The sequence below is a fragment of the Natrix helvetica genome (assembly GCF_964273705.1).
Source record: "Natrix helvetica genome assembly, chromosome: 5".
Classification (NCBI taxonomy): Eukaryota; Metazoa; Chordata; class Lepidosauria; order Squamata; family Natricidae; genus Natrix; species Natrix helvetica.
Genome location: NC_138551.1, coordinates 146,960,560 through 146,988,414, shown reverse-complemented (window position 1 = coordinate 146,988,414; position 27,855 = coordinate 146,960,560). Strand labels below are relative to the sequence as shown.

Here is a 27,855-nt window from a genome sequence, read left to right as displayed (position 1 = left end):
AATCCTCAGCAGCCTGGCCCTGCAAAACCTTATTTGAAAAGGTTTGCTTGAATTGACAGGAATGGGTTCGTGAGAAAGGCCAAAAGGTGAGGTTTGCCTCTGATTTGAAGGTGGGGGAAAACATTTTCCGTTTTGTGCACACCTCTCCAATTTTATACAATACAATAGTAGAGTTGGAAGGGACCTTGGAGGTCTTCTAGTCCAACCCCCTGCCTAGGCAGGAAACCCTATACCGTTTCAGACAAATAGCTATCCAACATCTTCTTAAAGACTTCCAGTGTTGGGGCATTCACAACTTCTGGAGGCAACTTCTGTTCCACTGATTCATTGTTCTAACTGTCAGGAAATTTCTCCTCAGTTCTAAGTTGCTTCTCTCCTTGATTAGTTTCCACCCATTACTTCTTGTTCTACCCTCAGATGCCTTGGAGAATAGTTTGACTCCCTCTTCTTTGTGGCAACCCCTGAGATATTGGAACAATGCTCAATTTTATCCTGTTCTCTCTTCTCTTTATGGATGGGTTAGATCAGTGATTCCCACCTTTTTTTGGGGGGGGGGCCATGCCCCACCTAATCATCTCTAAAATCCTGATGCCCCTCCCTGTGACGTAATTCTTACCTGACTCAAAAAGTGAATTACTCACGGGGAGGAAACCTAAAGGGCTATTAACTTGGTTTAAACAAGGTTCGAATTGCCCCCATTACGAATCAAATTGCCTCCCTGTGGGGCATGAGCCCCACGTTGGGCAGCTTTGGGTGAGAGCCTGCTTTTTCTCCAAGGAATCTTCCTTAGGATCTGGCTTTCCCCAGGAATCAGCCTGTGACAAGAGATTGGGCTAAGAGACCGAGGGTGGGCCAGCGACTTTCCATGGCTGAAGATGCCTCACTGGACAGGAAATGAATTACAGAGACATTGCTTTGGGTTGGCTGCTTGACTCCAAGGAAGCGAACGACGGGCCAATGAGAAGTCACTGTCCATGATAGGTCCCACCCTGCGGTAGCCAACACCCACTTGGGAGATTTCTCAAACTAGTTCGAGAAACTAGTTGGTGATGCAGTGGTTAGAATGCGGTACTGCAGGCTGACTCTGCCCACTGCCAGGAGTTCGATCCTAACCAGCTTTGACTCAGCCTTCCATCCTTCCGAGGTCGTTAAAACGAGGACCCAGATCGTTGAGGGCAATAGGCTGACTCTGTAAGCCGCTTAGAGAGGGCTGAAAAGCACTGCGAAGTGGTTATTTAAGTCTGTTGCTAGTTCATTTCAAGGCCACCTTCACGGCTTACGGACTCGCATATGAACGTGTGATGGGGGGTTATTGCTATAAAAAAAAAAGGTGAGGGGAGGAGAAACCGAGGAGGAAGTGAATATATAGATATATATAAGAAGAGTGCAATGAAATAAACAAAACACAAGCTCGGCAACGTGATTATGTGTCCCTTCAATGGCCGTAGTGATGCAATGCTGGCCCGTCATGCTATGTGTGATGAAGCCACAGCTTGCCTTGGACATGAAAGCATTAAAAAGAGAGAAATTAAGACTGCCAGCAACCTGTAGGATTCTCGGTCGCTTGGTCGGTGTCATTCTCATTTCCCGAATATTCTGCGGAGAGGAGAAGCAGGAAAACAGGGAGAAGAAAAAAACAGGAACGGAGGGATTAGGTAGGGCCTGGATATTTTAACCTGTCGCAGTTCAGACCTGGAAGGGTCACCCACCTGGAATTCCAGTTTGTTAAGAATAAGGTAGCGGGATGCAGAAGGAGGGCCTTCTCCGTGGGGGCTCCCTCCCTCTGGAACATCGTCCCTGCAGAAATTAAAACTGGCCGCCACTTTGGCAGTCTTTCCGAAGGCTCTAAAGCAGGGGTGTCCAAACTTGGGAAGCTTAAGACTTGTGGACTTCAACTCCCAGAATTCCCCAGCCAGCCATGCTGGCTGGGGAATCCTGGGAGTTGAAGTCCACAAGTCTTAAGCTTCCAAGTTTGGACACCCCTGCTCTAAAGATTTGGTTCAGCTGGCTTTGGGGAAGCCTGAGTGGGACGGAGCCCATCAAATGGATTATTTAACATGTGCTGTCGCCAATGGGTGGGAAGCCATTTTTAAAATTTATTTGTTTGTTTTTTTCCAATATTGTATTTTTTTTATTGGTTGCAAGCGGCCGAGAGTCACCGTGAGCGAGTAGGGGACTATATCTGTTCTGACCTAGGCTTCCCCCAAACGACAAAGCAGACTCCTTGTCCCGATAAAAAAAACCTCTTTTATTAAGTGACTGTGAATTCTGCTCAGTCACATCCAGCAAAGTCTTTCAAGGGTGGATTTACAGACACAGACCTTATCTGGCTTGGAGAGCTGCCAGGCCAATATCTGCAGAACTTGGCTTCCTCCCAAGTCGACCCCTGTTCTTTAGCGGTTCCCTTCGCCTGGCAACTCTGCGCATGCGCACATCGGGAACAGGCTCCAGCTGTTCTTCTGCCCCACTGATCTGTGACTCCGAAGGCAGCTGATAACTGTCAGACAGCCCTGGCCCCATCTCTGCCTCCGACACAGAGCCCTCATCAGAGCCTTCCCCAGACTCCAGGACTGGCCCATGTTCTTCCCCAACCTCCTCACTGTCCGAAACTGCTGCCAGCTCTGCTGGCCGCTGGCAGGCCATAACAATATCAATTTTCTAAATATGTAAAATAAAACTAGTCAAGCCAAGTTTGCAAGGCCTTTGTGGGGTGACTCCCCATCTCCTGATCTAATTCCCTGAAGGACAAGCCAAAAAGTGTCTAAACCCAAGGATGAATTTGGAGCCGTTTTCCCTCCATGGAGTCGCAGGAAGAGAGAAAGGGGATGTCTTTCTCCGGCTGCTTTCCTTCTTTTCTGCTAAAGTTCGACCGAGCGCTAAACCTAATCCCACTATTGACTTATACAATTCAATTACGGTCATTAAATTCCTGCGTGAGCTTCTGATGGCCCCTCGCACACAAGAGCAATCGAAAGTGAAGGATTACGGCAAAGGAAAAGTCATTTCCCCCACTAACCTGATTGTCCTTAAAGAGCTGTGCCATTGGGGGATTTATTTTATTTTATTTTTAAAAAAAGGAAGAATTACAGTGCAAAAAATGTTGGTGCAGTGCTTGCTTTCTTTTCTAAGGATGCCGATGAGACAAAAAGCCTTCGGGCACCTCTGAGGTTATGACTCAGCCTGATGAAGTCCCCGAGGGGAAGGGCTGCTTTAACCTGTTTTAACCTGCTTTGAATGTTAGTTAAATCATTGGGTTGCTGCCTTTTTACGGCCCCTCTGTAACAAACCGCCATCATATCCAGCTGCTCAGTGAATTATTATGCTGGCAAACGTCCCAATCAACCCCACTCATAAAAAACGATCGCGGGAAAGGCAGAAGCAGAGAGAGAGAGCATTCTCACGAGACTTTCTGGTTTTATAATATGTTGGAGTTCCTGACCCAGTTCAAGTTCTTCACTCCACGTTTTTCTTCACCAATGTTCTGACCCAGGCTTCCTTAACAAGCACGAGGCAGAGTCTGGGTCCCGGGAAAACCTCTTTTATTTGCACGACTGTGGATTCCTATCATTCACAGTCAGCAAGGCTAGGCAAACAGTCTTTCAGAGGAATGTTTATCAACACGAACCTTATCTCGCTTGGATATCTGCCAGATAACTAGTTTCCAAACGCAACGGCAAGGCAAAACTTGGCACAGAGTCTCTTATAGTCACAAACAGAACTTTCCACTCTTGAAACGACCGAAGGCACGAATTGTTTCCTGCAAAAGTCCCCTCCCCAATTTGCTCTTTTGTTTCCTATGGAAGGGGTCAATCACCCCCATGGTGCAGCTTTACTCCCAAGTCGACCCTGCTTTCTTAGTTGTTCTTGTCTTGTCTGGCAGCTCTGCGCATGCGCACACTGGGAACAGGCTCCAGCTGTTCCTCTGCCTCGCTGCTGTCTAGCTCCCTCACTGCCTCCGACGCAGAGCCCTCGTCTGAGCTTTCCTCAGCCCCCAGGACTGGCCCATGTTCCTCCCCAACCTCCTCACTGCCCGACTCTGCTGCCAGCTCTGCTGGCCGCCGGCGGGCCATAAGAACCAACAGCTCTCAAGATGACAACAAATTAAGTGTTTCTTAAGGCATTAAGAATTATTAAGGCAACTATCTTGAGCTGGAGAGAACCAGGAAAAAGAGTTCTTGTGTCATCTGATGTCTTATTATATCCGAGCTAATCTTTTGAATGTCTTTGCTTCAACCAGCCCCATTGCTCCTACCATGGAGTGCTGGGTGGATGAGTTGAAGGCCATTTAAGCCCAAAGGGGGAGCCCGGCTCACAAAGAAGCCATCAAGACAAAATCTAGGTTGTCGCTTACCTTGCCAGCAAGCTCCGACTACTAGCTGCGATTCTATCTTGGAGGGATGGAGCGGATAATCTTCGGTCACCGGGAAGGGATCGAAAGAAACGCCGTCGATGTAGAGCGTGGCTGCTGGAAACTCTACATTGAGGATGTAGTGGTGCCATTCCTGATCGCAAACCTGGAAGGGGAGCCAAGCGTTTAAAAAGACTGGAGGGAAGGAAACCTACGTTTCATTATTCCCAAAGGATGGGACTCCTTCCTATTTTTACCCGGGAAAGATTCCTAGCTGTCGTGGCTGACTGGCTGTGCTCACAGCCAGACAATAGCAACCAAAGAGGGGTATGACTGGAAGGTATGGGTGGCTGGGAAGGAATTGAGGAATCTATGTGAACCGTCGGTAGACGGGGAGAATCTCAACACCTCAAGGTCGACCGATGAGAACCTTCTGATCTGAGCAGGCTGTTTCTCAAAACAAAGGGATTGTGCTAGATTGGTGGACAATGGACAGTGGGGGGGAAAAGGAGGATTTTAACGATGCAGTTTTCCCAGGAAATCTTCAGAACCGGCTTCGCTACTTCTGTGCCTGTATGGCTCTATCAGTAAAGTTACACTCCTACAGGATAAGGAACCTGTGTAAGGGGTTACCCTTTGCTGGAGGCGATCAAGGGAAGGCAAGACAGTTATCTGTGAGGGAGATTTTTTTTTTTTTTGTAAAAGGTTTTATTGGTTTTAAAAACATTTGTAGGGAAAAGGCAATAGGGTACATAGAACATTTTAGTAGCTCCCATGTTGGCAGTAGAAATCCCCCCCAAATCTCACACTTTTACAATTTTAAAAATAACATGTAAAGGATAAGCATATACAGAATTCTTACTTTATGTCAACAACATGTTCCATCCTCTCTTTCTTTGTCACTTTCTACTATATCAACAATTACAATAATATTTCAGATATTTTTATTTTTGTGACCTGAGCCTTTTCGATATTGCTTCCTCCTCTCTGCTCCCGGGTGGAGCCGTGTCTCCCCCCCGCCGCCCCCTCTCCATATCTTGTACATTGCTGCTTTTTCCCCCCCCCCACCTCTGCTATCTTCGTCCTCTGGGAGGGAAAGATGTTTTTTTAATAAAGGCCTCTGCCCTCGTCCACTGTCTTAATTCTAACTCGACTTCCCAGTGTGAGGGAGATTTTAATGAGGCTGTACTCTGGATTTGATGGGCCAGTGAGGATCATAATCCAATGCAAACGGGTAGCAATTCAAGATCGTACGCCTCCAGGTAGGATGGTACAATAATACAATACAATAGTAAGAGTTGGAAGGGACCTTGGAGGTCTTCTAGTCCAACCCCCTGCCTAGGCAGGAAACCCTATACCGTTTCAGACAAATAGCTATCCAACATCTTCTGGTCTTGAACCCTTGATGGTGGGGCAACCAATTTCTAGATCGGGGGGTTGGCAACCTTAAACACTCAAAGTGCCATTTGGATCCATTTCCCACAGAAAAGACCAGGAGCCACAAAACCTACCGGGGCCCGAAAAGCTCAATCAATTGTGTGCCGGTGGGTGTGGCACATTGGCGGTTGTGACATATTTTGAGTGACAGGGAGCCACAGCAGAGGGATGAAAGAGTCCAGAGCTGCAGGATGCCGACCCCTGATGTAGACAACCCAAGGAGCCTAACTTACAGCCCCTTTTAGGCCATCCATTGTGTGAATCTGAAGTTTCTAACCAGGAAAGAGCTGTTTTTCCATGCAGGAGGGGGGGGGGGAAGCTGACCCAAGGGTGGCTAGAAGTATTTTTGCGCCCACCTGGTTCAGCCTCCAGTGGAATTCGGCCGGCTTGTAACTCTGCCCCTCGGAGGGATCCTGGCGGAAGAGGAAGACCAACCGGCAGTTGTGGACGTAAAGGGAGTAACGGTGACGGCTCATGTCTACAGGGGAAGAACAGAATTAGCGCTTCATCTCAACACAATCCAGCGTAATGTGCGTTTGACGGCCTTGGCAAGTCATAGGGCTGGTCACTACAAATTGCCATTATCCACGACCCCTGGCTGGGGTTGGGGGAAGAGCACAACATCTGGAACAGGCCCAGTTTTCAGCTAACAACAGGAGAACTTTCCCTCCGGCTCAGCGGGAACCAGGCCAAGTCGAGTTGTGAGCCAGTAAACCGCAGCTAAGTATCGCAGCATGCAAGACCAGAGCACTCTCTTTTCCCGACACCCAGAAACAAGGACTTAAAACCTATCTCCAGACTCATAATTGGCCTACTGATGACCAGCAAACATTCACCGTGGGGTGCGGAAGGCTGGGAGGCCTCCAGGAGAAAAGGCAAGTTTTAAGAGCCAGAAGTCAACCTTGCATGGCGGGAATATGCAGCTCCACGGAAGAATTTCTCCGCAGCGAGTCCTTCGTGGAACTCTAAGCAAGCCAGCATATGTTTCTAATCATTATCCCTTTCCAAGCTTCCCTTTCTAAAGTAATTATTCCCAGCATCCCAAATATCCCCTCTTGTTAAATGGCAGGAAACACTTGATATGGTGCGAAAGGAAGCTTACAATTCCCTTCTCCAGAGCAGCTTCCCTGGATTTGGGGGAAGGTGCGGGGGGGGGGGAGGTTCGGAATAAACGCAGCCTACATTGTCACTGCCAAGACAAGGGCGTCTTAGTCAAGGCGATGGTTTTCCCAGTTGCAATGGATGGCTGTGAAGGTTGGACCCTAAGGAGGGCTGAGCGCCAAAGAATGGAGGCCTTTGAACTCTGGTGCTGGAGAAGAAGACTCCTGCGTTGAGTCCCTTGGAGTGCAAGGCGATCCAACCGGTCAGTCCTGGAGGAGATCAACCCTGACTGCTCTTTAGAAGGCCAGATCCTGAAGAGGAAACTCAAGCACTTTGGCCACCTAATGAGAAGGAAGAAGGAGTGACTGGAGAAGAGCCTGATGCTGGGAACGATGGAGGGCAAAAGAAGAAGGAAACGATGGAAAAGGAGGTGGATGGATGGAGTCACCGGAGCATTCGGCGTGAGCTTCAATGGACTCCAGAGGATGGGAGAGGACAGGAAGGTCTGGAGGAACATGGTCCATGGGGTCGCGATGGGTCGGACACGACTTTGCAGCTAACAACAACATTGCCACTATTTCCTGATCCTTCCCTAATTAAATCCACCTTGGGGCCAATTAAAAAGAGAGAGAGAGAGAGAGAGAGAGAGAGGGGGGGGGAGAGAGGGAGGGAGAGAGAGAGAGGGAGGGAGGGAGGGAGGGAGGGAGAGAGAGAGAGAGAGAGAGAGAGAGAGAGAGAGAGAGAGAGAGAGACTAAAACTCAACCCTTCCAAGACGGAGTGGCTGTGGCTTCCGGCCCCCCGGTTCAACCAGGTGCTTCCATCTCTGGCCATTGGGGGCGTGCAACTAGCCCCCATGGAACAGGTGCGCAATTTGGGCGTCCTCCTAGATGCCCGGCTGTCCATGGATGACCATGTAACAGCCGTGGCAAGGGGGGCGTTCCATCAGGTCCGCCTGATGCGCCAATTGCGCCCCTTATTGGACCGGGATGCCCTACGCACAGTCACCCATGCGCTAGTGACGTCTCGCCTGGACTACTGCAATGCTCTCTACATGGGGCTTCCCTTGAGATGCACTCGGAGACTACAGTTGGTCCAGAACGCGGCCGCGCGGGTGATTATGGGGAGGACTAGATACTCCCCTGTAACACCTCTCCTGCGCGAGCTGCACTGGCTTCCTGTGGTCTACCGAGTGCGTTTCAAGGTTTTGATTATGATCTTTAAAGCGCTTCATGGCTCAGGACCTAGTTACATGCAGGATCGCATCCTGCCCCACACATCCCTACGACCAATTCGCTCACACAGAGAGGGACTTCTCCGGGTGCCGTCCTCCAAACAGTGTCGGGGGGCGACACCTAGGAGCAGAGCCTTCTCTGTGATGGGCCCAGCCCTGTGGAATGACCTCCCCCGTGACATCAGGATTATTTCCGATCTCCGCTCCTTCCGTGTACAGTTGAAGACCCACCTTTTTCAACTATCTGGCCTGGCTCAACCGTAATTTTTTCGTTTTTCCCGACTGTCTTCTAAATTTTAAATTTTTTATTGTATATTGGGTTTTATTATTGGGGTATGTAAATGGTTTTAATTGTCTAAATGTTGTAATTTATTACCTCCTCCGTACATGTATGTCTTTGTATATATGTATGTTTATGTGTTTGTACACATGTGTTATGTTTTTATATGTTTTATATGTTTCTAGTGTACGCCGCCCCGAGTCCTGCTTGGAAAGGGAGCGGCTAATAAATTCAATATTATTATTATTATTATTATAGAGACATAAAGGCAACTCTTCCTTCCTTGCAACTCAAAAGGCAAAAAGAATCTCGCAGTGACTTAACAAGGAACCTGGACTTGACCGGTTCCCACATGTCAGTCAGACATTGATGAAAACAGTAGGTAAAACCTCGGTGGTCAATGTTTTTGCTTGCTTGAAAGCAAACCTTTTATTTTAGCTGGGGAGAAAACGGGAGCATTTTCAAGCGACTCAAGCGTCTCCTTTGCTTTGCTTTGTTGCAAAACCCATGCAGTGACATTCCTGCTGGAATCAAACCCGCGTTAGAAACAACCGCTTGAAGTGCCCAGACGTTGAACTTGCTTAGAGAATACTAGAGACATGGGTGGCAGGGAACAGGGGACGGACGAGCAAAGGATCTTCCCTTGGGAGGAGGGAAGGAGGGGAAAAAAAATCAGATCTGCTCTGTTGTGTTTCCAAATATACAGATTGTGACGTCTGCTAGGGAGAAAAAAGAGGCAGCAAGGGCTTCTGACTCTAAGACAGGTGGGGAGCTTCAGATCACGAGCACAAAACTCAAAACAGACTGAAACCACACACACCCACGGCGGGGTTACTATGGAGAAGCCTGTTGTGGCTCAGGTCAGCAGACCTGACGGCAGACACAGACGATGAGGAGGTTGGGGAGGAACTTGGGCCAGTGCTGGAGTGCCTGGGGAAGGCTCTGATGGACGCTCAGTGTCGGACACAGAGATAGAGTCAGGGCCTTCTGACATTTCTCAGCTCCTGGTGAGGCAGCTGCCTTTGGAGGCTGAAATGAGCGAGGAGGAAGAACAGCTGGGGCCTGTTCCAGATGTGCGTATGCGCAGAGCAGATAGGAGAGGTGAACAACGGAGGACAGGGAGTCGACTCGGGAAGCAAAGCAAACATGGACGCTGAATGGCCCCTCCCTGGCTGGGGAATAAATAGAAGGAAAGGGGAGTGGTGGTTGTAGGAGACAACAGTTCGCATTTCTGAAGATTTTGCTCATTCTGTTTCGTGCCACAAAGACTGCTTGCCTGAACTTAATTTGCAACCTTTTGGCTGGGAGCTCACCATGATATTTTAGTCTAATACTCTCCAACTGATGTTGGTACGGTCTTTTGTGATGCCGCAACAATTCTATCCCGAGGTTGAGGCGGCCACAGGTGCATGACATCACAAGCTCAACAGGTGCCTCCCCCCCCTTTTTTTTTTTCACCTGTCTTGTCTGAATTGCAGAGGATGGTCTCCTTCTCCTTGGCCCCAGGGCCGTGCCTCATCCAGACGGAAATCACAAAAGGCTCTTTCATACTGATGGTGACCACGCTATCCGGCACCTTCACAGCTTGAGTGCCGTTAAACTCGAAGACCTGGTCGCTCTCGTGGCCGTTGTCGGTCGGGAGGTTGATGGTCCAGTTGGCGGTGTTGCTTGGAGACGGGAGCAGCTCGGCAGTCTCAGAGGAAGCGCCTGTTAAGAGCAGGATGAAGAAGTAGAAAAAAGAGAAGGCTGAAAAGAAGCAGATCTGCTATTGGGTCACTCCTCCTGGCAGGGAAAATACTCTTTTTGGTACTCATTTTTCAGTTCTCTGCCCCCCCCCCCCCCGCCGCACTGAGAGAAAAGCTTTAGATCAGGGGTGTCAAACTCAAGGCCCGCGGGGTGCTTAGATCTGGCCCACGGGGTCTTCCCCCTGGAAACAGCGAAGGACTGGCCCCCGGTGCCTCCGCCAGCAAAAAGCAGACCTCCGGGGGGCCCCACACAGCCCTACCGAGCTCCGTTTCCGCTGGCAGAGGATTGCATGAGGCTGTCACAGCCAAAAATGGAGCTTGGCATGTTGATTTTTTTGGGGAGAGCAGTAGAATCAGAATTAACACAGTTGCGGAAGCAGAGGCTTTCATGAAAAAACATACTGCTCTCTTAGGTGACGTGGGGGATGTCACACAAGAAACAAAACAGGGAGGGGCTGAGGCTCTGCCAGTGGAAGGTGGGGGGAGGATGCGACAACAAGAAGACTCAGATCACAAAAGTGAATCGAAACACTATTCCAAATGCCGTTACAATGTATTTTCAAGGAAGTGACAAAAGTAAAATGATTGAAACATACTGACGATTTTGTGTAAGCCTAAAACTGCTAATATCTATGCAAATGTTCATAGTTTTTTATTTTTCCTTTTTGCAAAAGTTGCAAGACCCGGGGGGGGGGGCTTCTCTCCCCCCCCCCCGCACGATGTAGCTGTCAAAATGTTCCATAACCTCTTAACCCCTTTTCTCTTGTAAAATTTTTAAAATCGATAAAATTTTAAAAAATAAATGGAGCTTGGGAGTCCGTTTTCTCTGGCCGAGTGATGTGGAGCTGGCCATGCCCACTCTGCCCCCCCCCTCCCCAAGGTCCAACCCAACTCTGATGCGGCCCTCAATGAAATCGAGTTTGACACTCCTTTTTTAGAACTTACCCGGCATCTTCGTTTATGTGGTCTGGGGGGGACGTTAGAAAAAAGACCTCTGTGCCCCTTTTCAACATCCATTCTGCAGCCGAGAGGCACTCACCTAGCCTGACCCACCCACCCACCCAAGAGAAGCCTGGAATCTTTCAGCTTACCGCAGAGCCTGTGAAGGGACTTCTCCGAGTAGGTGTCCCGGTCGCAGCCTTTCCCAATGTGATTGGTCTCCAGCTCGACTGTGGCTTGGACGGACGTGATGGGCTGGTCGCAGGTCTCCAGATGGATGTTGGGGAAGAGGGCAAGGGCCCCAGTCCCGGGTTCGTATTCCATTCTTTTGCTCCATCCTGAAAACCATTAACAGAGGAGACGTTTGCAGCCAGCGGTTTTTGGTGCCTGAAGCAAGCAAAGCGAGGGGCTGGAGGTGGGTGGGGAGTGGGCTGAAGACTAACCCTGCCAGCCTGCTTTGCAGGTGGGTTTAATGCTGATCTTCACCAGCACGTCCTCGGCAGCCCTCTTCTTCCCACAGTCGTAGGCCGTGACGGTGAGCTTGTACTGGTGCTCCTTGCTGAAGCTCAGCTTCTCAGTGTTCTTGATGTAACCTGGCAAAAGCAGGAGGGCAGGTTTCAAAAACGGAGCGGGCCTTGCCGCGGTGAATTAAGAGGCCACAAATAAAAAAATACCGATTAGATTGATAGAACTTTATAGAAGTGGCTTGTTTATACTATCAGGAAAAAGCAAAAAGTTGTGATTTGAGGGGAATGGCTTCTTTTACTGTAACAGAGAGAGTTAGAAGTCAACGCTTCTCCTTCCTTCCTTCCTTCCTTCCTTCCTTCCTTCCTTCCTTCCTTCCTTCCTTCCTTCCTTCCTTCCTTCCTTCCTTCCTTCCCAGGAGCAGGGCCTTCTCTGTGATGGGCCCAGCCCTCTGGAATGACCTCCCCCCCGACATTAGGATTACTACCGACCTCCGCTCCTTCCGTTCAAAACTCAAGACCCACCTTTTTCAACTAGCCGGCCTGGCTCAATTATAGTTCCATCTTTATCCTCCTGGCAATCTTTTAAATTTGTAATTTTATATTGGGGTATTTTAATTTTTAATCCTATTATGACTATTCCTATGTATTGTACTATGCGATTTTGACACCTCCTCCGTGAAATGTTTTAATTGTATAATATGTGTTTTTATTTATTGTACGCCGCCCCGAGTCCCTTCGTGGAGAGGGAGCGGCCAACAAATCTAATAAATTCAAATTCAATTCAAATTCTTTCTTTCTTCCTTCCTTCCTTCCTTCCTTATCTTTTCTCACTTCTCTTTTCCTTTTCCCTCCTCACTGCTTTCCTATTTATTCTCTATTTTCTATTACTTTATCACCAGGGGTGAAATCTACTTACCTTCGCTACCGGTTCGCAAATCTGAACACACGAACCACCTCCGCCCATGCGCAGGGCCTTCTGCGCATAGGCAGAGTATCAAAAATTGACATGACATCCGGGCAGGTGGCCGGAGCCTGCTACCAAGCACGATTGCAAAGGTAAGTAGAACAGCGGTGGCGGGGGAATCCGCTGTGCCACGCGATTTAGTTAATATAAATCACGGGTCACAGCTGATCATCGGAAATACCAGTTTTTTTAACTATTGTTTTGGCCAAACCGGTAGCATTTCACTTCTGTTTATAACTTGTTGTTATATTTTTAAAAATGGTATCAAATGTCATTTTTAAAAATGAGGTCCCAAATAAAAATGGCTGGCACCCCCTATGACGAGAGAAGCGGAATTATGACAATCCCTCCCCCCAAGGTGATGGGTTCGAGGTCCTACCCTATTCTGTGGCCTGGGCAATTTCTCAGCCCTCTGTCAATGGGGCCTTTGGACCACTTAAAACAAGAGATCTGGGCCACTTCAAAGGGATTTGGGGCCACTACCCCCGTGACAAGTGGAGGACACCGGCCTTACCGTCTTTGTCGATTGCGAAGGGAACCTCTGGAGTGACAATCTCGTAACTGCAGATCTGGCTGAACTGCGGAGAACAGTCGGCATCCACCGCTTCCACCTTTAGGATGTTGTCGTACCGCTTCCCCTCGATTGCCGTCGCTTTGTAGGACTTCTCCTTAAAGACGGGTGCGTACTCGTTCACGTCGTTCACCTGGATGTGTACGGTGGCTCTGGGGAACAGAGGGCGATGGACTCTTTTATAAATAGGGAAATTCTGCACCGGGGACACACACAGACGGAAGTGTTAGCAGGGCCTGGGAATTAAGAGAAAAGGTCTGCCACCGAACCGGTAGTCTTGAGACAACAACTCCCATCATTTAGACTCAGTTTCCTGTTGGTCTTCCATCCACTGACTCCACGGAGTTGGCTCTGCTTTACATCTGGGTAATAGGCCAAAGGGAGTAACTTCTGGGTATACCACCGGATGTTAGGATGATGAAAAGCAAGGGAAGATAGCAATAGCACTTAAGACTTATATACCACGTTACAGTGCTTCACTGCCCTCTCTAAGCGGTTTAGAGTCAGCGTATTTCTCCCAACAATTTTGGGTCCTCATTTTACTGACCTCAGAAGGACGAAAGGACGAGTCAACCTTGAGCCGGTCAGGATTGAACTCCCGGCAGTCAGCAGAAGTGGCCTGGAGGACTGCACTCTAACCACTGCGCCCCCATGGCGCACCTCCCTTGGAGGAGTTTGGAGGAGACGGGGGGAGTTTGAGACCCCAGCAGACGTGGCTAATCGATAGCGGTGTTTCTCGATCATGTCCACTTTGACATGCGTGGACTTCAACTCCCAGAATTCCCCCGACACCACAGCCAATGGGGAAGGAGGCTGGCTAGTTTCTGCAGACCTAGGAGCAGCCCTGGAGAGCTCCAGCGCCATATACCAAGCGGCGCTCGGCTTCTCATCATGTTGCAGTGACAGCCGTGAATGTTTTAGGTTTTTCAACTATGAGGAGCAGGCCTCATGAAGCCATCAATTATGGACGTTAAAGGAAGAAAGGGCCCAGATGTTAAAGGAAGGTGGGGGCTTGACAGTTTTATTACACACACACACACACACACACACACCTCAATTTGCAGGCCAATTGTTTAACTTCTCCTGGGCAAGAATTTTAAAAGGTCAAACCAGGGGACTGGGAGGGAGCTATAACAATCAGCTACCTTAGAGTCACACAGAATATTCCAAGTGTGGCCTCACCAGACATTATAATACCACTTTGCAAGGCCTTGGTAAGGCCACACTTGGAGTACGGCATCCGGTTTTGGTTGCCACAATGTAAAAAAGAGGTGGAGACTCTAGAAAGAGTGCAGAGAAGAGCAACCAAGATGATGGAGGCTAAAACATATGAAAACGGTTGCAGGAACTGGTTATGTCGAGTTGAATGAAAAGAAGGACTAGGGGAGACGTGATAGCAGTCTTCCAATATCTCAGGGGCTGCCCCAAAGAAGAGGGAGTCAAGCTATTCTCCAAAGCACCTGAGGGTAGGAGGATAAGCAATGGGTGGAAACTAATCAAGGAGAGAAGCAAGTTAGAACTAAGGAGAAATTCTCTGACAGTGAGAACAATTAATCAGTGGCACAACTTGCCTCCAGAAGTTGTGAAAGCTCAGTGGAAGTGTTTAAGATGTTGGAAAACCATTTGTCTGAAGTGGTGTAGGGTTTCCTACCTAGGCAGGGGGTTGGACTAGAAGACCTCCAAGGTCCCTTCCAAGTCTGTTATTTTATTCTAACTGGGCTCTCCTATTAGAGGAAAATCAGATCAGAGATATTAAGTATAAAAATACAATGACAGGGGCGACAGGCATGTTAGTGCATTTATGCACGCTCCTTCTACTATGAAAATCTAATTTTGAGGGGGAGTCAGGATTTACTTTTGTCAGGGTATATCCTGACCCTAGATGCAGGTATGCTTTGCTTCCTGCCCTTTCAGCAGACTGAGCAACCTTAAAAAAAAAAAAAAACACCCCACCTCATCACATCTTTCAGATATTTGAACCTTTCCGAGAAAGATGCCTGGATCAGCTTTTCTGATCTACGGAAAAGACGTGGATGTGTTAAGATCGCTGTGGATCACCAAAAGCCAAAGGGATGCATGTCGGAGGAGGAACTGTGCCATAAAGCATAATGCAGACAAGGTTTTTTTTTTCCCCCAGTACAGTATTGGTGGTGGTGGGGGACACACTCAGACAGACAGACAGACGTACAGAGACACAAAGAGAGACCCTGAGAGGAGAGAGAGAGAGAGACAGACACAAGAAGAGAGACATAGACAAAGAAAAAGACAGACAGAGACAGAGAGAGCAAGAGAGAGAGAGAAAAAGAGGGAGAGGGAGAGAGAGAGAACTAACCACAGGCATTATATCTTTAATGCCCCGAGAGAGGTGGAAAATACTCTTAAAAGGTTAATGTGAATTTTTTTAAAAACCAAGATTGCTTCTGTCCCATAAATCCTGCAAGAGAAACAACCTGCACATCTGTCAGAGCCGTTGACCTCCAGCAGCCACTTGGGGGGGGGGGGTGGGATGGCGCAAGTATTCCCTTCCTTTTAACAAACCATGATCTCAAAAGCTGCTGATTTAATTCCTCTCTCCAGGTTTGTTTTTCTCAAAAGTGGGTATTCTGAGCCTTGGAACCCATGTGCCAAGACGCAACAGTGACACACTCTCTTCCATCCTCTAGTTGAATGAAAAGAAGGACTAGGGGAGACATGATAGCAGTCTTCCAATATCTCAGGGAAGAGGGAGTCAAGTTATTGTCCAAAGCCCCTGAAGGCAGGAGAAGCAGCAATGGGTGGAAACTAATCAAGGAGAGAAGCAACTGAGGATAAATTTCCTGACAGTGAGAACAATTAACCAGTGGAACAACTTGCCTCTAGAAGTTGTGAATGTCCCAACACTGGGAGTTTTTAAGAAAATGTTAGATCACCATTTGTCTGAAGTGGTATAGGGTTCCTGCTTGGACTAGAAGACCTCCAAGGTCCCTTCCAACTCTTCAATTTTTTTATTTCTCTTCCTCTCTCCCTCTCTCTCTCATTGTATTCTATTCAATTTTCTATTCTATTCTATTTTCTATTCGATTCTATTCGATTCTATATTCGATTCTATATTCTATTCTATTTTCTATTCTATTCAATTCTATACTGTTTTCTATTCTATTCTATTTTCTATTCTATTGTATTCCTTATTCTATTTCTTATTCTATTCCTATTCTATTGCTGTGGATTTTGGGCAGGGACGCGTACACCCATGTCTCACGTGTGTGTGTGTGTGTGTGTGTGTGTATGTTTGTGTTGTATTTGTGCTGATAAATAAATAAAGGGAGACTAGTATAGATCTATTTCAAGCTATTTAGCTCTCATCAGTATGGCTAGCTGATGAGAGCTAAATAGCTTGAAATAGATCTATACTAGTCTCCCTTTATTTATTTATCAGCACAAATACAACACAAACATAGCAAAGGCAACATTAAAAATAAAACATCGTTTTCTGCCTGGAAGGCCTTCTGTAAAGAGGCGAAGGACAGAAAGGGGGAGTAGTGAGCCATACCAGGGGTTGTAACACACATACATACATACATACATACATACATACATACATACATACATATATCTAAAAGGCAGAAACCAGATTCCATTTAGGAAAAGCAAAGGGCATTTCTGAGGAGCGCTTCCTTTCTCCCCGCCCACCCATCACTTACTTGTGGGACTTCTTCATATTGGCTCTATCCGGTCCAGTTCCGCAATCGTAGGCCTGGATGGTGAAGGTATATTCCTTCTGCAGTTCGCAGTCCAGTTTTTCTTTGGATCGGATGGTCCCCTCCCCAGTGGATTTATCCACCACCACTGCTTCAAAAGGGACATTTTGGCCGTGAATTTTAAATCCACAAATTTCACCTACGAGGGAAAGGCAAAGGCAGCTCGGATGAGTACCGTTCGGAGGGGGGAGGGGGGGGGAAAGCCAGGAGAAAGGAAGAGGGATCTCAAAAACAGGGGGATGCGTGCACGAGGAGTTACACACACACACACGCAAGCAAGCGTGTGGGTTTGGAAACACGTATGTCCCAACCGTTTTAATAGCAGCCAGGGGGAGGTTTTGTGAGGAGGGGGGGGGGGGGTTTGCCGACAAAGCGAAAGGAACTTGTGTTGGGGCGTTCCGGGGACTTTTTTAGTTTGTTTGGTGTTTTTTTTTAAAGGAAGGAACAAAAACAGGCAGACATCTGGATTTCCAAGCAATTAAATTGCCTTTGCATTCGTTCATGCGGGAGGAACGTCGAAAAAGAGGAGAGAGGCATTTCACAGGAATACTTGAGAAACTCGAGTGAATACGACAGCAGAGAGCATCAATTGGTCAAGCCGCTGGGAATAAAGGCTGGCGGGGCGGGGCGGGGGAGGGCGCTTCCTTCATGTTTTTTGACCAGAGCAGTTAAAAAAACTCTCCAGTTATCCAAGTCAAGGAAGGGAAGGTGGGGGAGTGAGGGTGAGGGGAAGGTGGAGGGGAAGAGTTTCCACAGGGGGAAGAAGATTCGGCACTCCCATTCACAAAAATTCTTGATTCAAGGGGGAAAGGAGAAGGGGAGGGGGGGAAGTCTTCCTGTGCAATGATTATTTAAAGAAAGAAAGAGAGAGAGAGAGAGAGAGAGAGAGAGAGAGAGAGAGAGGGAGAGAGAGAGAGAGAAAGAAAGAAAGAAAGAAAGAAAGAAAGAAAGAAAGAAAGAAAGAAAGAAAAGCAGAAGTAGAGGGAGGGGGATCCAAATGAACGACCCAGAGGACAAAGGTAGAAATACCAATTTTTCAGGCATCCATTTCAATCGTTCTAGATAGCAATGCTGTCCCTTCTAATGCTTTTTTCATCGTTTTTGCCTGGATCTTAGCTGGGCCGACCGGAAAATCCACCAGGACAGAGACTCGGGGGGGGGGGGGGGAGCACACAGTCAGGGCATCCGCCCACATTCTGCAAAACCAGCATGTCGTGTGAATCCAACTGGCTCCAGGAAACGAGTGTTTGCAGAACGATGCGTTGGGCAAAAACCCAACCAACTCCAGTTTGGGTCTCCTTGGTAGGGTTTCTCTAACGCAGTGTTTCTCAACCTTGACAACTTGAAGATGTCCGGACTTCAACTCCCAGCGGCTGGGGAATTCTGGGAGTTGAAGTCCGGACATCTTCAAGTTGTCAAGGTTGAGAAACACTGTTCTAACTGCAGGTAGTCCTCCAATTACAACGGTTTGTTCAGTGGCGGTTGAAAGTTACAACGGCGCTGGACAAAGCGTCTGGGGTCCATTTTTCGCAGCGACGACTTTTTCCGTAGTATCTCCACGATCAAAATTCAGATGCTCGGCATCTGGTTCATACTTATGACCATTGCTATGTCCAAGCAAAACTGTGATCATTTTTTTTGCAACTTTCTGACAATGGGGAAGCCAGAATCACTTAACAACAGAGTTAATAGCAATTCCCCCAAAATAAATTGGTCTTATTTTCTTTTGACCCCCCGAAACAAGCACCTGGCCTTATTTTCGGGGAGGTCTTATTATTTTTGAGGTGCAGGAGGCGGCGAGCGTGGTCACCTCATTGGCTGCTGCTGTGTTGCAATATTTTCGGGGAGGGCTTATTATTTTTGAGGTGCAGGAGGCGGCGAGCGTGGTCACCTCATTGGCTGCTGCTGTGTTGCAATATTTTCGGGGAGGGCTTATTTTCGGGCGAGGACGTATTTTATCACATGCGCTCAAAAGCCCGATTAGGCTTATTATGCGGGGAGGTCTTGTTTATGGGGAAACAGGGGAGCAATATTACTTAGACTTATATACCGCTTCACAGTGCTTTTACAGCCCTCTCTAAGTGATTTACAGAGTCAGCCTCTTGTCCCCAACAATCTGGGTCCTCATTTTATCCACCTCGGAAGGACGGAAGGCTGAGTCGACCATGAGCCTGGCGAGATTCGAACTGCCGAATCGGAGGCATCAGCAGGAGTACTGCACTCTGACCGCTGCGCCAACTTAAGAACTGCAGGGATTCACTTAACAGCGGTCGCAGGAAAGGGGGTAAAATGGGACGAAACTCACGTCACAAACGTTTCACTTAGCAACATAGATTTTGGGCTCCACTGTGGTCGTTAAGTCGAGGGCTTGTATTCCCCAGGTCCCAGGGGAAGGACGATCCAGGAACAAACTCATCCTGAATCAAAACGTCCATTTCCGCGGCTCAAAGTCAATGGGATTGAGCCGACAGATTCTATGCAAGGACGCTGTCCCACACACTCGGCTGATTTCGCCGCTGACCGACTCAGCAACAGAGAGGCAAGGCTGCGCTCCGGAGAGAACCCGGAGGGTGGAATTCACCAGCGAGTGAGAAGGCGGGGGCGGAATTACAAAGCTAGGAATTTTTAAAATGCTCCTTTCCTAACTGCAGTCAGGATGATTGTACTGCTAGTTCAGTGCTATTGTTTTTAACCCAGGCACGCCATCTACGCACCTCAAGCGGAAATCATATACCGTATTTTTCCGAGTATAAGACGCACCAAGATTTTGAAGATTTTGTAAATTAAAAAAAAAAAAGTTTTTGCACTCTGCAGACCTCCCAAACCCTCTGCACGCCTCATTTTTTGTTAAAAACGGGGCATGCAGAGAGTTTGAGAGGCTTGCAAAGTGCTCCTGGGGGCAACGACGAGCAAAAAACGGCCCATTTTCTTGCCCCCAAAAAGGCCATGCATAGTCTTTAGGAGGCTTGTAGAGTGCTCCTGGGGAGGGGTAAGGGGGCAAAAACGAGCAAAAAATGGCCTGTTTTTTTGCTCGCTTTTGCCCTCCCCAGCCCCCAGGAGCACTAGCATGTCTCCCAAACCCTCTGCACGTCCATTTTTGTGAAGGGGGCGGGGTTTCGGGAGGCCAAAAAAGCTGAATTCAGTGTATCAGTTGCACCCAGATTTTCGCCCTCTTTTTTGGGGGGGGTGGGGTGGGGGAAGGTGCGTCTTATACTCAGAAAAATACGATATATATTTACTTGGAAAAATGGGGCTGTTGAGAAGAGGCTCGGAAAGGCCCGAGTTTTCAAATCACGCACCACCTGGACACCCCAAATGGATATCTGATTTACTGATATTTCTAGCCAGGGATTATAAACACAACATTTTTTCTATTGATATTTTTTTAAAGAGGGGACTGGAGGGGAGAGAGCCAAGGGAAGGGCAAGGGGGGGGAGGAGAAGCAGGAAGGGAGGGGGGGGAGAAAAGTGGGTGAGAACATAGGATTGAAAAGCATGACGGGATCTTCCGTTTAAGTGCCAATTCCCCATTTCATAACAAAAGTTAGTGGGTTAATATTGATAAAAATGGGACACAAAGAGGCCCTTCATCACCTTCCTTGGTAAGGGTCAGCTCAAAACTCTCTAAAGGGAGAAAAGGTAAACCCAAGTCTTCAGGAAAGACTGAAAAGAGGAGGAAACGAGGAAAAGGTCAAACACGCAGACATTTGATTGGACGAATAAACATTAAAAAAAAAAAACACCACCCCAATTTAAATGCAGCGATTCAACCATAAATGCATCAGAATCCAATCCCCATATTCAATTCCCCCCCCCCACAAGTCACTCTTTTCAGTGCCGTTGTAACTTTGGAATGGTGACTAATTAAATGGTCGTAACGCAAGGACTACCAGTACTCAAAAGGGGAGCTTGCAAGTCATCGCAGATCTTCTGCCCTTGAGCTAATCTTGACATGAGGACCGAATATTCTTTCTCTAATAGAGGGGTTAGCAACCTGCAGCTCTGGAGCCGCAAGTGGCTCTTTCATCCCTCTGCTGCGGCTCCAGGTCGCCAATCGGTAAAAGGAAAAAGGACGCCGCGGTAGGAGGAAACTTTATGACGGGGGAAACAGGACTTCTGGTGGGCTCAAGAATTGAACGGGGAGCTTCCAGTTAGGACCTTTGTGGCTCTCTGAATGTTTAAGGATGCCGACCCCTGCTCTAATATATATTTCAGGGGAATCTAAACAAAAAACAAACAAACAACGAACATCTAAAATTAAGGGGAATGTTTCAACAGCAATTTACAATACATCGGAGGCCTGCTGGGTATAAAGGTTTCCCTCACACCTATGTGGTAGTTATTCCCGACTCTAGGGGGCGGTGCTCATCTTTGTTTCAAAGCCGAAGAGCCAGCGCTGTCCGAAGACGTCTCCGTGGTCATGTGCCCGGCATGACTCAATGCTGAAGGTGCACGGAACACTGTTACTTTCCTACCAAAGGTGGTTCCTATTTTTCTACTTGCATTTTTTCGTGCTTTCGAACTGCTGGATTGGCAGAAGCTGGGACACGTCACGGGAGCTCACTCCGTTACACGGTGTTAGGGTTTCAAACCACCGAACTGCCAACATTTCAACCGACAAGCTCAGCGTTTTAGCCACTGAGCCACCCGTGTCCCTTCAGAGACCTGCTGCTTATGCCTTATCTAAATCTTCTTGCGTCCTGAAAGGAGAACAGCCTCTTCGAATCCTTGGTTCAGTTTTGGGCAGACTGAAAACATGGTCTGGTAATCAATTTCTGGCAGAGGATGTTTAGCAATAGCCTTTCTCACAGGGTGTTCTGTTTTTCTCAGATAGATTATCCTAATCGGTCTTCTGTAAATTTTCTTGCAGGGAACTCAAGGTGCCACGAAGAAGAAGCGTCTTAGTCATATCCTATCCTGCCAATCCTCAAGCGTGAATCTGTTTAGGTTCGGAAGGCTGTCTCAAAATGTACCTTCAAACAAGGCCCCCCCAACAGTTTTTGAAAATCAGCAGCATTAAAAACTTTGATTTGATTGAAAGCTTTCCTCCTTCCTTCCTTCCAGACATTTCTGATTACCGCAGGGTTGCCAAAGCATCTTCATCCCTCAATGTGGTTTATTTTTTGAGCTCAGCCTTAGATGGGAAGGCGGCGATACTATATGTTGGAAAACGTGAGTAATGCCTTGCCCCGAGGCTCTGGAAAACACCATTTTCCCAAAGGCTAGCCTGTTTGGATGGGAAATCCACCATCAACAGGAAACTAAACTTGCAAACAGCTGCTGTAAAGGACACAAGCTATCTAAAAGGATATTTTTCCCCCTATGTCAGTTCTTTTATACCCAAATCAAGAGGGAATATTACGCCCAACACGCTTGTATTTTTAAGGCCTTGTGTAATACCGAGATAGTATCGATCTGAAGAGTTTTTCCCCCTACATTCAAGCCATTTTCATCTCTTTGAAGCTGTGAATAATATTGTGCATCCAAAAGGGGAGATGGGAAGAGAGGGAGAGGAAGGGAGAAATCCTAAAAGAATTTGAAGTTGCTTTTACAGGTATTACAAAGGTGTCGATTCAAGATTATAGCAAGTCTTTAACCCCTAATGAAAAATGACCACTGTCTTTACAAATCCCTTGAGCCATTTTTTTTTTTTACTCCGGGCACCTGGGCAAGTCCCTGCAGTTTTCCTAATAAGAATTTTTAAAAGTGGTGTCCCAATGCCTCTTTTCTAGGGCTGAGAATGAGTGGCTGGCCAAAGACCACTCACTTACTTTAATCCCTAAGGTGAGACTAGAACTCAAAGTCTCCTAGTGATTGGACCAAAGTCACCCAGCTGGCTTTCATGCCTTAAAGGTGGGACTAGAACTCAAGAGTCTCCTAGCGATTGGCCCAGCTGGCTTTCATGCCTTAAAGGTGGGACTAGAACTCAAGAGTCTCCTAGCGATTGGCCCAGCTGGCTTTCATGCCTTAAAGGTGGGACTAGAACTCAAGAGTCTCCTAGCGATTGGCCCAGCTGGCTTTCATGCCTTAAAGGTGGGACTAGAACTTAAGAGTCTCCTAGCGATTGGCCCAGCTGGCTTTCATGCCTTAAAGGTGGGACTAGAACTCAAGAGTCTCCTAGCGATTGGCCCAGCTGGCTTTCATGCCTTAAAGGTGGGACTAGAACTCAAGAGTCTCCTAGCGATTGGCCCAGCTGGCTTTCATGCCTTAAAGGTGGGACTAGAACTCAAGAGTCTCCTAGCGATTGGCCCAGCTGGCTTTCATGCCTTAAAGGTGGGACTAGAACTCAAGAGTCTCCTAGCGATTGGCCCAGCTGGCTTTCATGCCTTAAAGGTGGGACTAGAACTTAAGAGTCTCCTAGCGATTGGCCCAGCTGGCTTTCATGCCTTAAAGGTGGGACTAGAACTCAAGAGTCTCCTAGCGATTGGCCCAGCTGGCTTTCATGCCTTAAAGGTGGGACTAGAACTCAAGAGTCTCCTAGCGATTGGCCCAGCTGGCTTTCATGCCTTAAAGGTGGGACTAGAACTCAAGAGTCTCCTAGCGATTGGCCCAGCTGGCTTTCATGCCTTAAAGGTGGGACTAGAACTCAGAGTCTCCTAGCGATTGGCCCAGCTGGCTTTCATGCCTTAAAGGTGGGACTAGAACTCAAGAGTCTCCTAGCGATTGGCCCAGCTGGCTTTCATGCCTTAAAGGTGGGACTAGAACTCAGAGTCTCCTAGCGATTGGCCCAGCTGGCTTTCATGCCTTAAAGGTGGGACTAGAACTTAAGAGTCTCCTAGCGATTGGCCCAGCTGGCTTTCATGCCTTAAAGGTGGGACTAGAACTCAAGAGTCTCCTAGCGATTGGCCCAGCTGGCTTTCATGCCTTAAAGGTGGGACTAGAACTCAAGAGTCTCCTAGCGATTGGCCCAGCTGGCTTTCATGCCTAAAAAGTAGAACTATCCTGTTTCCCCGAAAATAAGACCTTCCCGGATAATAAGACCAATGAGGCCTTTGAGCACTAAAATAAGCCCTCCCCAAAAATATCTAAATGCATGCGCAGCCAGTCCCAGCCATTTCTTTGGGAGGGGAAGGGGGGAACATGCCCCATGTGCCCCAGCCATCCACACAGAATGGCCTCGTGGAGGCCGCTACCACGAACCCTACCTACTGCGCCCATTCTCTTGGTGACAGCCGCAAAAAGAGAGGCAGGCCCAGCAAAGGCTGGCAAGAGTGTGGCATGAAGAGAGACACAACTTCCGTCCCTCTCTGGATCAGCTGATCCGCAGCCCGAGGTTAAGGGGCCTCCTGCACCTCAAAAATGATAAGGCCTCCCCGAAAAGAAGGCCAAGCGTTTATTTCGGGGGGTCAAAAGAGAATAAGACCCTGTCTTATTTTGGGGGAAACATGGTAGAACTCATGGATTCTCAGTTTCTAGCCTGATGCCTTGACTATTACACCAAGTTGGCTCTAATTTTGATTCTCTATCCAAACAACTTGTCCCCATTTAAGGGGAACAGTCTGCAGGCATTCTTCTGCGGTGTATGGCCCCTTCTCTTTTCGGAGTGGAGGTGTGAACCTGGCTATTTAACACTGACACAGAATCCAATGCTGTTTTGTTCTTGAGAATTTAACAGTCCCTAACCAGTCCAATATCTTGAGGGGAAGAGGCTAGGTTAGAAAAGCATGCTGTGTAAAAAAAAAAGGCGAGAGGGTTGTCGTTAGTCTTGAAGTCAAGCCCGACCCCGTGGACAACGTTCCTCCAGGCCTTCCTGTCCTTTACCATCCTCTGGAGTCCACTGAAGCTAGAAGACCTCCAAGGTCCCTTCCAACTCTACTATTGTATTGTATTGTATTGTATTGTATTGTATTGTATTGTATTGTATTGTATTGTATTGTATTGAAGCTCAGGCCGACTTATTCGGTGACTCCATCCAGCCACCTCCTTCTCTGTCGTCCCCTTCTTCTTTTCCCCTCCATCGTTCCCAGCATGAGGCTCTTCTCCAGGGAGTCCTTCTTCCTTCTCATCAGGTGGCCAAAGTATTTGAGCTTCCTCTTCAGGATCTGGCCTTCTAAAGAGCAGTCAGGGTTGATCTCCTCTAGGACTGACCGGTTGGATGGCCTTGCAGTCCAAGGGACTCAATGCAGGAGTCTTCTTCTCCAGCACCAGAGTTCAAAGGCCTCCATTCTTTGGCGCTCAGCCTTCCTTACGGTCCAACCTTCACAGCCATCCATTGCAACTGGGAAAACCACAGCCTTGACTAGAAGCACTTTTGTTGGCAGGGTGAGGGTACAGGATAGAAAACTTGATCTGGGGTTGGCAGCCAAGTCAGGAATTGGCTTGGCCAATCAAAACGGAAATCTGATAAGGGGCACGGTGACAAACGGGTGATTCTCTGGCTTTTGGGCTGTGTCAGATTAGAAAACCAGGCTGAAGGCAGCCAAAGATTTTCCTTTAACAAGAGGCCGACAAATCTCCAATTTAAAGCTTGTGCTAATAGTTACGAACGCCACATGGCCTCCTGCATGTAATCTCCTTATGTCAAGTGAAGCTGAGAGGTTTTATCGCCCCTTTATTGACTCAAGTTGGTTTTTGAAGCAGATTGCTGGCAGCCCTTTAGAGCGGTTGCAAATAAAAGTCGGGATGGGTTTCAACGGCCTCCCCCCGCCACCCCAGCCTTTCTCGATTACACGAACCAGTGAATACATATCCCCAGTTTGCGCATCACGCTGTTCCAAAATCACACGGGCCAAATATTCACATATGAACTGCCTTCCGAGTGAAGTAACCTGCGAATTATTTCTCAGAGAGAGTTCTGGGTTTCATTCTGCCCCCGCCCTTCTCAGAGCCCCCTCTCAATTCCTCCAGACACCCCCCCCAAGCCCTGTTTTATCATTCACATTTCTTCCATAGGGGGATAGTGCGGTCTGTTTTACCAAATAACTCTGCATATACCCTGTTTTCCCCGAAAATAAGACCTCGACTCAGCCTTCCACCTTTCGAGGTGAGTAAAATGAGGATCCAGATTGATTTTGGGGGGGGGGGGGGGAGGCTGACTCTGTAAACCGCTTAGAGAGGGCTGTAAAAGGACTGTGAAGCGGTATACCCTGTTTCCCTGAAAATAAGACCTCTCCCCAAATAAGAAGCCCAATCGGGCTTTTGAGTGCATGCACTAAAATAAGCCCTCCCCGAAAATAAGCCCTCCCCGAAAATATTTCAGCGCATGCGCAGCCGGTCCCCACCATTTCCTCTGGTGGCTTGCCACGCAAACAACACAAGGCGAGGCTAGAGGGGGGGAAGGGAGGGGGACATGCCCCACGCACCCCAAATGCCCTTACCTAACGGCCGCTCCTGCAACCCTAACCACTGTACCCCTTCTGTCACGCTAATGGATGCTGCAAAGGGAGTGGCAGGCCCAGCGCCTCACTGACGCAGCAGCAGTGACCATGCTTGCCACCTCCTCCACCTCAAAAATAAGACCTCCCTGAAAATAAGGCCCATTGCTTATTTCAGGGGGTCAAAAGAAAATAAGACAATGTCTTATTTTCGGGGAAACATGGTACTTCTCTAGGTGAAAGGAGCCTTGGTCACGAAGGAAGCCCCCCCCCCCCCAAACACTTAACCTCGGTTTTTTTTAAAAAAGGAAATTTCAGTCCTTATTTCCTGGAGATGCAGAAGCGAAGATGCTATTGGTGGCCCTCCTCCCCTTTTCTTTCCAATTTGGAACTGATCTATCGGAACGATGATGTCGGCGGCATCACCATCTGTCAACCGAGCTCCTGATGGCCATCAAAGGACACCGGCTCTCTGGCAGGAAGCTTTGCGGGAAGTTCCTTACCTGCAAACCGAAGCGGCGAATCTTTATCCAATGCTATTAAGGGAGGGTCCAGGAGCACCGTGTTGTCGTTTTCGGTAACAATGCCATGGTAGGTGGTTTCAATCCATGGTTTGTGCTTGTTAACTGTAAAATCAAAGAAACGGAACACGGTGAGTAAAAGTGAGCGAGTGAGTGGAACGGCCTATCCCAAATGCTTTCGGTCATGGCTGCATCTCACCTATCCAAACTTCAGGAGCGGATAGCCTGACATTCGCATTTGTTGGGAGGGGAGGGCCGGATTGGAGTGTAAGAAGGAAGAAGGGGAGGGGGGGATGGAAACCCAGCTGAGCCTTGTGAGAAGATACAGTCAGCCAAGGTTAAGTAAGGAGATACAGAAATGGGCACCAAGCAACTGTTTCCTAAATAATAGACAAGCACTGAGTAGAACAGAATAGAATAGAATAGAATAGAATAGAATAGAATAGAATAGAACAGAACAGACTATAGGACAGATAGAATAGAATGTAGGATAGAAAGAATAGATAATAGAACAGAATATAAAATAGAACAGATTATAGGATAGAAAGAATAGAATAGAATGTAGGATAGAAAGAATAGAATAGAAGACAGAAAGAATAGAATAGAATGTAGGATAGAAAGAATAGATAATAGAAGACAGAAAGAATAGAATAGAAGGTAGGATAGAAAGAATAGAATAGAATGTAGGATAGAAAGAATAGATAATAAAACAGAATATAGAATAGAACAGATTGTAGGATAGAAAGAATAGAATAGAATGTAGGATAGAAAGAATAGAATAGAATGTAGGATAGGATGAATAGAACAGAATAGAACAGAATGTAGGATAGACAGAATAAAATAGAATAGAATGTAGGATAGAAAGAATAGATAATAGAACACAATATAGAATAGAAAAATAGAATAGAATGTAGGATAGAAAGAATAGAATAGAAGATAGAAAGAATAGAATAGAATGTAGGATAGAAAGAATAGAATGTAGGATAGAACGAATAGAACAGAATAGAACAGAATGTTGGATAGACAGAATAGAATAGAATGTAGGATAGAAAGAATAGATAATAGAACAGAATATAGAATAGGAAGAATAGAATAGAATGTAGGATAGAAAGAATAGAAGATAGAAAGAATAGAATAGAATGTAGGATAGAAAGAATAGAATGTAGGATAGAACGAATAGAACAGAATAGAATAGAACAG

The 27,855-nt window shown here is 47.5% G+C and overlaps 1 protein-coding gene across 3 annotated transcripts in view; it reads right to left on the bottom strand.

The window, feature by feature from the left end:
• Positions 1-27,855, bottom strand: part of CLSTN1 (calsyntenin 1) — a 58,586-nt gene that overhangs the window by 18,132 nt on the left and 12,599 nt on the right. The window contains exons 2-11 of one of the 3 annotated variants that reach the window (XM_081955502.1): positions 26,638-26,760; positions 20,415-20,483; positions 16,765-16,960; positions 13,028-13,236; positions 11,526-11,675; positions 11,235-11,420; positions 9,857-10,105; positions 6,142-6,263; positions 4,352-4,514; positions 1,546-1,596 (exon numbers count right to left, since the gene is read on the bottom strand). In XM_081955502.1, coding sequence (XP_081811628.1) covers positions 1,546-1,596; positions 4,352-4,514; positions 6,142-6,263; positions 9,857-10,105; positions 11,235-11,420; positions 11,526-11,675; positions 13,028-13,236; positions 16,765-16,960; positions 20,415-20,483; positions 26,638-26,760 — 1,518 coding nt within the window. The remainder of the gene's footprint in view (positions 1-1,545; positions 1,597-4,351; positions 4,515-6,141; positions 6,264-9,856; positions 10,106-11,234; positions 11,421-11,525; positions 11,676-13,027; positions 13,237-16,764; positions 16,961-20,414; positions 20,484-26,637; positions 26,761-27,855) is intronic. The other 2 variants (XM_081955503.1, XM_081955504.1) reach the window with 2 other exon arrangements.